This window comes from Lepidothrix coronata, unplaced genomic scaffold (assembly GCF_001604755.1).
Source record: "Lepidothrix coronata isolate B3197 unplaced genomic scaffold, Lepidothrix_coronata-1.0 Scaffold109, whole genome shotgun sequence".
Taxonomy (NCBI): domain Eukaryota; kingdom Metazoa; phylum Chordata; class Aves; order Passeriformes; family Pipridae; genus Lepidothrix; species Lepidothrix coronata.
Genome location: NW_016690289.1, coordinates 1,754,040 through 1,766,176, shown reverse-complemented (window position 1 = coordinate 1,766,176; position 12,137 = coordinate 1,754,040). Strand labels below are relative to the sequence as shown.

General features: G+C 36.9%; 1 protein-coding gene and 2 long non-coding RNA genes across 3 annotated transcripts in view; 2 read left to right on the top strand and 1 right to left on the bottom strand.

The window, feature by feature from the left end:
• Nucleotides 1–786: 786 nt before the first annotated feature.
• Nucleotides 787–7,721, bottom strand: CMBL (carboxymethylenebutenolidase homolog). Its single transcript, XM_017824113.1, has 6 exons — nt 7,551–7,721; nt 5,607–5,829; nt 4,736–4,843; nt 3,514–3,656; nt 2,273–2,364; nt 787–1,292 (listed from the first exon to the last, which is right to left on the bottom strand). Exons 2-6 carry the CDS (start codon nt 5,819–5,821, stop codon nt 1,113–1,115), a joined length of 738 nt encoding a protein of 245 aa, XP_017679602.1. The 5' UTR covers nt 5,822–5,829; nt 7,551–7,721; the 3' UTR covers nt 787–1,112.
• LOC108501850 overlaps nt 7,565–12,137 on the top strand; it is a 40,012-nt gene continuing 35,439 nt past the window's right edge. Inside the window, exon 1 of the long non-coding RNA XR_001876295.1 lies at nt 7,565–7,651. This is a non-coding gene — a long non-coding RNA (uncharacterized LOC108501850). The remainder of the gene's footprint in view (nt 7,652–12,137) is intronic.
• On the top strand, nt 7,984–9,136 carry LOC108501851. Its single transcript, XR_001876296.1, has 2 exons — nt 7,984–8,065; nt 8,916–9,136. It is a non-coding gene; the product is annotated as an uncharacterized LOC108501851 (long non-coding RNA).

Below are 12,137 nucleotides of genomic sequence, written 5' to 3'. Positions count from 1 at the left end.
CCTTGTTTTGCTTTGCTTGTGGCTTTTGCTTTATCTGTTAAAATATCTCAACCCACAAGTATTCTCACTTTTGCCCTTTCAGTTCTCTTCCCCATCTCGCTGGTGGGGGAGTGAGTGAGCAGCTGCATGCAGGTGCTTAGTTGCTGGCTGGGGTTAAAGCACAACACAGTGGAAAGAAGGCACTGGTAGTGCTTTTAGGCTACTCATAATGCCTGAAAGATATGAAAACAGATTATTCAGAAGTCAGTTGACAGCCATGGAGTAGATAATAACAAGGTGGTAGCCAACAAGAAACTCCTGCCCAAGGAGAAGGAGGGTTCTGAAGAGTTGTGAACTCTCCCCCTACTAGATCAGTCTGGAAGTGGAAGGAGGTTGGAAGTCTTCACTCATATCTTCCTCCTATGCTCTGGGTATGTGTGATAATAGTCTCCTATTCCTTCTCTGTTCTTCTTTTTCTTCTGAGTCTTCCTGCTCTTCACAGTCTCTTTGTGTCCTATTCTCCTTCTTCTGTGGTCCTTCATGTTCTTCTAGTCTCTTCACTTCAGTCATGGTTCCTAACTTTTTGCAGCTCCCTTTCAGTTCACATACATTTCTTCCCATTGTCCTTCCCCTTCCTTTTTCTAGCTTACTTTATATGAATTCTGAAAAGGATATCTTGTTTCCAAGAAAACGTCCCAGCCTTCCAACACAGACTATATTTACCTGAAAGCTGAAAATCCTGGAGCTGAAAATGTCACAGCTAAACAACATTAAACACAGCTTTAAGGAGAGAATTTCTCAAGCATGGACAGACATTCAATGACTTTTAATCATGTTGACATTGATATAAAAAAAATGAAACTTTCAGATGCCATAGAATATGCCACATGAGATTCTAATAATTTTAAGATACGCAAGATTAATTTTCAAAATATTTCTTACATTTATAGCTTTCAGCATTTGAAAAGCCATTTCTAAGCCTCTACTTAGAAAGTAAGTGCAAATAAGTAGTATTACTGAAGAAGAGTTTTATAAAAAGATTTTATGTTTGTAAGAACATTTTAAGCAATACAGTCTTTATTATGTCCTGATTTTCTAGAAGAATTGATTTTGTTTATGGGCATTAATTTAAGCTAAAGATATTTATTCAGCCAGTTGATCATATCCTTTCTTCCTTCCTCAATATAAGGTTTATCTTGAGGATTGATATCTTCTCTTTTGCGATGCACAAACCCATGTGTCTGTCCAGGGTAAATTTTAACTTCATAATCAACTTTACAGTTTTGTTTAAGCTTCTGCTCCAGTGAGGTGACCTGTAACACAGAATGTTCCATGTTGACTAAGTACAAAGTTAACACGTTCTATACTTACAGTCCTCAAATTGTCCTGGTTTTTTTACTTTTCTGGAAGACAGACATGGTATGTCCTTGCCACTGTTTCCTATTCTACTAATTTTGTACCTAAATGCATTTCTGTTTCTACACTTGCTTTGTTGAACTAGGCTCTTTTCTCTAGCAAAATAACAGCATATGACTGTATAAAATGTAAAAAAAGTATATGGGTTGCTGTAATAATACCTGTAAAGGCAAAAACACCTATTGCTGAGCTCATAAGAAGGTTAGCATGTAGTGATCACTGTACAAGAAAACTGGGACAAGAGTTTGAATTAATTTAAAATTGAGGGAGGAGAGGCATAGATACAAAATCAGTAGTTCAAAGCAGCTGGCACTGTTGGTAGGAGAATTAAAGCCAACACCACTCAATAAAAGCATACGTTCCTCTTTGATCCCCTTGGTAGATAATCATCTTTCTCCAGTCATTCTCCACCTACACTCCAGAGAAAGGCTGTTGACAGAGTATCAGAAAGGAGAAGCTCTGCAGGACAGTGGGGAAAGGAAAAGTCTAGTCACAGGATTTTTTAATTCTCCTGCAACCAGTGATTCCACTTATACAGGTGGGAACTTTCTGCTGATTTTAGGGACCATCAGTATCACTAAAGAGGGTCTGCTATCTTAAACTTGACGGAAGGCTTCCTTTGGATTCTTGCTCTTTTCCTAAGAACTGATGACAATCATCCATATTTTTGAACAGAAACAGAAAACATGTTTAGTGACACTTTAAAACTTTTTGATTTGGGGATAAATAATATAAATTTGTGTAGATGTACTGTAAGAGTTAGTGAAAGAGGAAGAAAAGTGCAAATTAGGTTTCTACTTTCTCGTCATTAAATACCAAGTTACAAAACAAGCATGAAAGGCATAAAAAAGACAAATATCTGTGATGGGAAACTCACCTGCTCCAATGGAATGATGTCATCCTTTTCACCAAAAATGAAGAAAGTAGGATGCAGCAAATTAGATTTGTCATCGAAACGGCTGATCACTCCTAGGGAAGAAAGACATACAATGAGTCACTACTTAAAGTGGCTAAACCACTACCAAATCTGTACAATAAAACTACAAGACATTTTGATCAGTTACAGCTGCTTTGTAATGGAATTAAACACACTTTGTTTAAAAATCCCTTTTGTTGTGAAATGTTTGGGATGTTATTAAAGATAAAAAGACCAGTTCTGTATGAAAAATCGGGGACAAATTGTTACACTTGCCCCATTTTTGTGGTTTTCTTTGGGCAACTGCTTCTGACCACTATCAGAGACAGGGTTCTGTGAAAGATGGACACTTAGAAGCTGCTCACCTCTAGCTGCTCACCTCTAATGGGAAGGCCATTTTTAAGATAATTGTAAATATTCAGCATTCCAGATACATGGTTAGGACTTCAGTGTACATATCCTGATATGAATTCATAACAAATTGACAATGTATTTTTGACTGTTCAAATATATTTGAATTTAAGTTAAGTAAAACTAGACAGCTATCCCCCTGGCTACTCTTTTCATTCCTGAGATTATTACAACAGACAGGTAAAAAATTAACAAGTAGCATTGTTGAATTGACTCAACTGATCAGCAAATTGGTGTAGCAAAATAATCCCCACAAGCTTTCTGGAAAAATACCTTCAACTTTCTTTCACCTCTAATTAATATAAATTGCTCTGGGTTATGTAGAAGTACAGAGGTTTATAACAGAAATATCAAAGGTAACATAAATGTATTGAGAACTAAAGTGTAACAGTGCAAGGGTTAAAACAAGGAGTTCCTATTAGTAACGAGGGACCACTACCTAAAAGATTTAAAAGATGTGCCCAGAAACCCTTTTGTCATTGCCAGTCAAGAGGAACCTCAGCCACAGTGAGGCCTTAGCATTTGGTGTCTCTTGTATGCTACATTGCACAGAAGGGATCCTGGTCATGCCACTCAAATACATAGATCTTGCTGGTTATAATTAAGTGCAAAAATGTTAGTGTGCTAAATCAATTCGCTTGATATAACAAAACAATTTGCTTTTGTATAACAAAATCCCTTTCTTCCATCCACTAGATGTCACACTGAATTTTGTTACAGTAATAGCCCTACAGAATTAGTTCCTGCACTGGTCATATCTGCTCAGAGTGTAATAAGTATTTCAGGCTTACCATAGAGGGACACCCCTGCCTTTAAATGAGGATTTTTCAGCATCAGATGTTGCACAGCTGCTCCACCCCAGCAAAACCCAATGACACCAATCTTCTTTGCACCACATTGGTCCCTTAGATACTTGAGGACGACACCAACTTCTCTGAGACATGCAAATGAAAGTGAATTAAGGCTCTAGCTCTGTTCCCCTGGCCTCCATGGTGGCTGCTTCTCAGAGACTGGATGGGCATCACTCTGCTTCTGGGAGGGAGCAACTGCCTTTGCATCGCTCCTGGTTTTTCTCTTTCCCTTACTTATCAAATTGTCTTTATCTCAACCCGTGAGTTTTCTTACTTTGTTTCTCCTATTCTCTCCCCTGTTCCTCTTGGGGGACTGAGTGAATGGCATTACAGGTGCTTGGCTGCTGGCTGGGGCCAACCCGCAACACTACTTTACTATTATTCATTTCTAAAATACAGGAGAAACTCAAGGGGAGAAGACAAAGAAGAAAGTCAGTCTTTCTACATCACTGTTACTAGGACATAGGGTGATTTTATAAACAGCAGTCCAATTAATTTCACAAATAGCAATAGTTGTCGTACAGGCTAACACAAATAAAAGTTTGAGACACACAGCCAGTCAAGAGCACCCCGTTATGGAAAATCTGACCTATAGTTAAACTATCTCCAACCAGGAAGACAAATAGTTTATAAAATTGTGGAAGCAAATTTAAAATTGTTGCTTCTAAATCACCAGAAACATTATGCAATCAAGCTATATGTCAGATAAAAATGGGGAAAATATAGAAGAGCGGGAAATTAGTATGCTTTGAACTAGCTGTTCCCTAGTTACACAGTGTTCGGTGACTGCACTTGAACCCAGTCTAAAATCCGCGGAAGTTATGCCTACCTGCAGGAACTGAATCAAACTGAAGAGGAAGGAGTGAGCTGCATTTTCTAGCCTTTGCTGGTTCTTTTCATTTTAGTCACTCATTTCACTTCTACTCTCTGCACAGGTAAACAGTGGGTGCTTTTATTCTTGTTCAAACTTCTACTTTTCTCCAAAAAGCACCCATCACATAACAATGAGCTTATCCCGTGAGCTACATGAAATTTCTATTTGTGGACATCCAACTATATTTGACCCACTAATAATCTAGGATCTAATGCTGCATCTTTACTGAGGCAAAAATCCCTGTGAAATAAGTATGTCCACTCGCTGGACAAGGAACAACAGCTGTACTTGTCTATTTTGCCGGCATTTCGGGTTTTCACCCATTCATCGAAAGTCCCCCAGTCATTAGAAGGTTTCCAAGCTCCTTGTCCCACAAAAAAATCTGGGCAGATGGCTCTGTAAGAAAAATGAAAATATTTTATGCCCATGAAATAATAATGAGAAAGGATTAAAGCAAAGTCCATGTGTACTACACAACAAATTAATTTTGTTGAATACATATAGTACTTAATTTACATGAAAGTATTATACTAGCAACCCTCAATATTTTCCTACATCTAAAAAGGAGACAGTATAATTTGCAGATACATTTTGCTCTGTTAAAATTCATTCATTAATTTGATAAATAGCTAACTGTAACTGAAAATCCTTAGTGGTTTCCTACCAAATTTTTAAAAAACCAACCACATGCATGGCATGTACATTTGGGATAGAAGGAACGCCAACCCAGTAATATAGGAAAGTAGATACCAAATATGTTTTTCAAATATTTGAGAACTTGTTTCTTTCTTTGGCATGAGCTGGTACACTTTACCCACACTGAAAGACCTTCAGCTTCTTTGCAATTTTTACCATAACAACAAAGTTACACAGAGGCTACATCAAGAGGGAGGAAATAGGCCATTTCAGGTTCATGCAAGATGGAAGATGCAGAATAACATTTATCTCTATCTTATGTGCTTACCTACTAACTTATTATGGTAGGACTACTGAACTCTTTTAGACATTTTTCCACTGTTTTAATGGGAAAGTTGCTAGAGAAAGGTGTAGGGAAAGTCTATGAAATTATTAGTGTTTGTGGGTTTATATGAGAACAGAAAATAGTAGCTCAACAAACTTTCTTATTAAAAAGACACTTGAAAACAGTAATATTTCTTACATGTATCCATTAGTTGTTAGCATATCAGCTATGTATCTGGTGTTTGGGAGTTGCCATCCAAATATATCATGAATCACAATCACGGCTTTGTCTGTGCTGGCAGATGGTTTGCAAACATATGCCTTGATGTGCTCAACTTGTACCTCCTGCCCACGGCCTCCATAGTCAAACCTGTCTCCAATATCACATGGGCAGGGCCTTGATTCATTAGCCATGTGTGATACTAAAGAACAAAAAATATTTAGTTGTGAATACCAAAGCATACCACATCGAAAAAGTTCAAAAGACAGTGGTATCATAAACTGTTCGATTTTTTAATCATTACAGTAATATACTGAACATGCTCAATACTGTTTGATCTAAAATGCAGTATTAGTCAATAAACCCACTGGAGTGTTTTTTTAAATAAGAATCTTGTTAGAGTTACTTATGAACTCTTCAGGAGGGACCAGGTACATAACTAGGAGTTCCATGCCCTACAGTAAGTACTGTGATAAAAATAAAGTTATGAGCAAGCAGTCAGGCAACCATCACGAATTATTTACTTAGTGATAAAAGTCCTTTTTACAGTTCTTTCACTCTTCACCATGTGTATTTCCTGTCAGGAATGTATAACTTTCTTTAGTATACTCTGCGAAGGCTTAATACAAGACTTAGTATTTTGAAGGAAAAAAAACCCCAGCTACTGTGTAGGAAGATATAATTACACTCAGACTAAATATTTTCCTCCAGAGAGTTAAAATATTCCATAGCTGACTTTTTCAATGTCAATAAATCCTTTTTCTAAATAGCTTTAGCCTCAGATGTTGCAGACTTCTGAAAAAGGATACGTAGGAGAGGTGCCAAGAAAAATATACCAGCAGAAGTCAGAGTATATCGTATTTATTTAATATTAAATAAAGAACACATTCAAACTCCAAGACAGGGGAAAAAATCCTTAAGTGGAGTCAAAGCTTTTATCAAACAGGTAATAGAGTGGTATGGTTAATTTTTTTCAAACTATTGCTTAAATGAAAATAAACAATTCACAAAGGTCAAAAAGTGCCAGCTGAATCTAACACGGATGTATGTAGCTCCTTGGACTCAAGTTAATGATTTCTTGCCATCAACCTTAGGTTAACCAAGTGAGTGAACTTACCTGAATAACTTCATTGAATATGCACAGAGCATCTCCAAATGATTAAAGAACATGGAGAGAATTTAGGTAAAGCTTTATGTAAACTCTCTACAGATAAATTGTTTGTACTACCAAAGAAAACTTTGTTAGTACAGAAACAGGGATGTTCAAACTTGACTGTGCCAAATGTACTCACAGAGAGAAACAGGAAAAAGCAGATTACTGAACCATTCCTGGATGAGTGGGACTTAAATAATTGTGGCATTGAAGGGACAGTTTTAGGAAAACAAACAAACAAACAGTCTGGCAGTCAGAAGAATTGCACAGATTTCCAGAGACCAAGATCATCTGAATTTGCAGACTTTAAAACTCAGAATATCTCAAACAATACTACCAGAGCTAGATTGCAGATCCTGTGAGATTTCACTTAAGCGTTTATTTGAAGACCAAACAATAACTAGTTTTCAGAGACTTGAATCTACAACCACAAAAATATAAATATATTGCTGTGTGGCACTTTCATTTTCAATACACTCTCCTGAGTCTTCCTGCTGAGAGGTCTTCCCCACCTCTGGAGGGAAAATAAAAGATTTCTGAATCATCGTCTAAAAAAAAAAACCAAACAAAACCAACAAAACAAAAACCAGGAAAAAAAATAGCCTCCAGTTGCATTTAAATGAGCTCGCACCCCTTAAAAAAGCACGCAGATAAAATCCCCCAAACATGCTGAGTCAGATCTCAGTACGCACTTGTTCTACATTTCTCAGAAGAAAAAGCAGTGAGAGCTTAAAGAAAACCACCAACAACAAGACAAACTGCACACATACCTGCAGCACAGCAAGCGTGCGAGACAGTAGACGCAAGATGCCGGAGCTCAGCGTGGATGAATGGGATTCCAAAAGAAAGCGCTAACGCACAAAATCAAAGGGTGAGTGCAAAGATCCTGTTTCTTTAAATCAGGGTTACATAAGCCTTTATCTTGGTGTCTCGCGCAGTGACCAAGTCCGCTCTTTTTAACCCGTTTTCACCGCGAGTGTAGGCGGGGTGTGCTGCCGCGGGGAGCGCTGCTGTAGCTGCGCACCAAGCCTTCTTTTTCACTTACACAAAATGGTATTAAGCATGACTTAGCTGAGCAATCCATCTAGAAAAAACCGTGTTTACATTTTTTTTTTTTTGGGTTGGTTCGATTTGCTTTTTGGTTATTTGTTTGTTTGTTTGTTTTAAGGGTGTTTCTTTGCTTTTAAAGGTTGGGGAATTATCACTTTTGACCATTACATTGGCATTATCAGTTCTTTAGACTATTCATACTTGGGTAAAAGACATATTTAAAGTCATCAGCAAGGTGAGCAAAGTAGAGACACCATTTCAAAGCTTATACATCACAGGAAAAATATTTACTATTTTCAGAGTGAATTAAGCAGCATATAAGAAAGTAACAGCTTTGTAGACTGCTGTACAATGTGTTTAAAATACTGATACACTCTTATCCTATCACAGGACATTTTATACAATTTTTTACTTTTTGAATTAAAGTCTCTGACTGTATCCTCCACATTCTTCTGATTTTCTTTTTATGGGATTATTAGAATTATTCCTTAAAGAGCTTTAACTAAATATATTAGCAATCCAAAATTCACTGTTTCCTCAGAGACACATCTAAAAAGTAGACTAAATGCACATTAGTCCACTACACTTCTGTCTTACAATTTAGTCTTCATATAGAAGCTGTTTTCTATTATTCTAAATAACTTTGCTAGTGCTCTTTGTTTGCAATCCCTAAAATGAAGTCGAACAAATGACAAAAAGCCTACCCAAGAATTACAGAGCAAAGTCATAAGGCTCAAAATCAAACGTTTTTGGGTTGGGTTTTTGGCTTTTCCCACTTGTGTACTACAGATTATAGGACACAAGTTGCTTAGATACTCCATAGCAACTTTAAAGAACAGTAGCCAAATAAATGAGACAAAAACTGGGAATTTGCATCATTCCTAGAAAAAAAAAATTACAGCAATGCTTGCAGAACCTTCTCTCCGCTAGAGCTGTTTAAACACATTTCCACTTTCTTAGTCATGTGGCTCTAGAAATAATTCTTTATACGTAAGACTATTACCCTGTACCTTAATATTAACATTAAACTTTAGAAATGAAACTTCATTTAATTTGGTTTCCTGTTGTTTCATGTTTCTTTTCAGGCAATCCATGCTGTTTTTTCACTTGAAAGTCAAATCTTAATTCAACACATCCATGATCTCTGGACATGCAGTTGGCTGCACTTCATACTGTAAACACACGCCTCTTTCGGATCTCGTATGTCCAGCTCTTACTTAGTGACTTACGGTTTTATCAAGAAGATTTGGTTGTACTTGTAGTAGCTCACAGCTGCCCTTTCACTTCAAACAAATGCTGCATCTCAGTTTGGTTTGGTTTTGGTTTTTTTTTTTCCTTAGTCACGGTGTTAGTGTTACAGCACACATGCCGTTCCAGCATTTATGAATGACTGCTCTTCTCTAAATAGATGTCCTGATTGTCCTCTAGCACATTAGCTTACCTTCTAATGCTCATGGAACATCAATAATGTGGAGTTGTCAAGGTTAGACACTGGGATAATTAAGGTATCATAAACTTCTAAACCTCTACATTCTTCTCCTGGAAAAGATGTGTTATGACAGCTGTATCACCCAGATAACAGCTGTATCAATATATTACATTAGATGGTATCATATGAAAAACAACAGTTAATCAGCAGTTGCAGACCAGAATTCTCTGAAGACCTCCTCATGGGAAAGATGGCGGGGGGGGGAGGATATTAGCAGCATATAAAGGAGGAAAACACATGTGGGAAAAAGCAAATGAAATTAAAATCCAATGAAGAGAGATAAGGTTCATTAATACTGTTGACTATTTTTACATGAAACACACCACAATATATATTTCTCTGACAGTATATTTAATTTGAGAGACTGTCACTAGTAAAATTAAGACTTCCCTAAATTACATTTTCTCCCCATTAAATTCCATACAGTCTTCATCAGTAGCACTGATAAGGTGAAAAGAGATGTACAATCATTTTTGGTTTTCTTATAACTTTAGAGGTACCAGCACCTGGTGAAGACAGGAGGCACCTGGTCTCAAACTAACAATCAGAAGCCTTTCATCCCATGAGGCAAAATTGAGCAGTGTAAGTCACCGTCATAAGATACGCTAGAGAGCAGCAGATCAAGAAAGCTTAAAGAGGGACTAGCAAATCCTCAGAGGTTTGGTCCACCAGTGGCCATTGGACACAATGCTCCAGTGGGAATATCCAGCTCAGGAATCCCCTGAAGGACAGGTTGCCAGGATGTTTCACAAGAGAGGATATTTCCTACACAGTCACTGCTGGACACAGATGGAGGCTGGGTGCTGAGGTGGATGCAATCTTGAGCTGATGCAACACAGAGAATTTTGTTTCATATCATTGCTGGGAAAAGTAGGTAACAAGATATAATTATGCAAAACTATGCAACATTTCTCCTTTAGGCAGTAGCCATGGTTGGAAGCCCCACATTAAATGCTTTGTCTGCAGATTGCATTGTACATTTCAATTCCTAACCTGACCAGGAAAGCATCTATAGAGTTTCACAGAGCCACAGGTAATCTGAGAAAGTAGTATACCATCTGAATAACCTTAGCTACAAATTTTGAAACAAGATATGACCCCTTACAACACCTGTTAAATACACATCTACCACCAGGGTACGAGTCAAAAAATCCTCATTTCTCAAAATGAGCTTTGCCAAACAATGTATTTGTGTCCCTAAATTTTCAACTTGTGACTTATGTGGAACTTAGACAAACAGTGGTCACAATACACAAACAGATTAATTTACCATTAGTCTAACTTATTTCAAACATTAAGGTAAATCTCAAGGAACTGGAGGATATTTCAAAGCGTATTAAAACATGTCACCAACTTTTACGGTAAGGTTCTAGACAATTTGTTACAATATAAGGGCAGGTCTTACAATCTGCAAAGATATGGACAGAACAGCAGTATTTCCTATATGTGAAATCTATGACAATGCTAGATACACTATAACTGAAAAAAAAGCCTCTTAAAAACACCTACGGATGTGGTTTGTTGTGTCCTACATAGTTTATAGGTTCCTAGGACCAATAGAAAGCTGTCATACAACAAAACTCCCCCAGCAGATTACTGTAAAACAGCAGTGGGATTTTGATAAAACTTTTTAACTTGGGTTTAGTAGCCATACTTTTACAAAAGAAAGAGACTTAAGAAAAAAAATAATCTAGATTTCATACTTAGCCCTTCTATGTCTAGCTCTGTTTTCCTGCTTGTTTTTTTGATCATCAAACATTATTATGAGGCTGAATTTTTACTCCCAATTCAGAATGGAAATTTAAACATGCAGAAATCAAAAATTATGGTTATTAGCATACTCAGTGAAGGGGAATGAAGTCATATCTTTCAGCAAAAATGAAAAATGTAGGGTTCAGGAAACTGGATAGATCATCAGAATCTTTGATTACACTCTGTTCCTGGATGAAGTTCTAGCTCTGCAGCACGCAGAGGAGTAGTAAACAGGAAAAAGGAAGCTAAATCGGGAAGGTGACCAAAGAACAACATGTATGTCCGTCCAGACCTAAAATAAAGACACGGCTGCTATGACCCATTCTGAAAATAGGAACGAATATCCTCACCACTATTTTCTTTGCATAATATCCTTCCAGCTGATGGAAATATCTCTCTTCATCAGCTAACAGCCTCATTTGAAGAAATAATGCTAGATCAAGTACTTAAGATACACAACATGCATATGCACAGTGTTTACCTCCTTGTATTTACCTACCATAGAGAGATACATCAGCCTTTAATTCCCAGTGTGGCATCATCAGGTGATGTACAGAAACACCACCCCAGCAAAAACCAATGATCCCTAATTTCTTTGCACCACACTGTTCCTTTAGATATTTCAGGACAGCATCTGCTTCTCTAGAACTATAATTAAATGCAAATGAAGCAACCATAGTAAAACCAGTATTTGAAATATGAAAAGAAAATATAGAGATGCATATAAGTGTCCCGACATCGTGCTGCAACTATATTTTCTTTCATATACTTCATATAAATTATTATTTCAGGTAAACCTTAGGGGTTACTAATCTGAAATCATCAGAGAGAGAAAAAAAAAAGAGAAGCCAATAGAATTCAATAAAAAGCAATATAAATAATATATATCAAAGGAAATGTAAAGAGATAGAAAGTAGATGATTGATTCCACACTATGTAAGAGTTAAAAAAAGCTTAATGTTCTCTGAGAAGCTGGATAAATTTTTGCTTAATAAATGTTGATTAAAAAGTAATAAAAACCTCTCTGGAGAATACTATTTGTTAGCTAGTCAAAATGCTGACAATA

Excerpts from the sequence above, each read along its gene's own strand:
- CMBL (XM_017824113.1), bottom strand. The coding sequence starts at position 5,821 with ATGGCTAATGAATCAAGGCCCTGCCCATGTGATATTGGAGACAGGTTT. Across the intron at positions 4,844-5,606 it reads CTAACAACTAATGGATACAT|AGCCATCTGCCCAGATTTTT; the intron begins GTAAGAAATATT and ends TTTTTCTTACAG. Across the intron at positions 3,657-4,735 it reads AATGCCGGCAAAATAGACAA|AGAAGTTGGTGTCGTCCTCA; the intron begins GTACAGCTGTTG and ends TGCATGTCTCAG.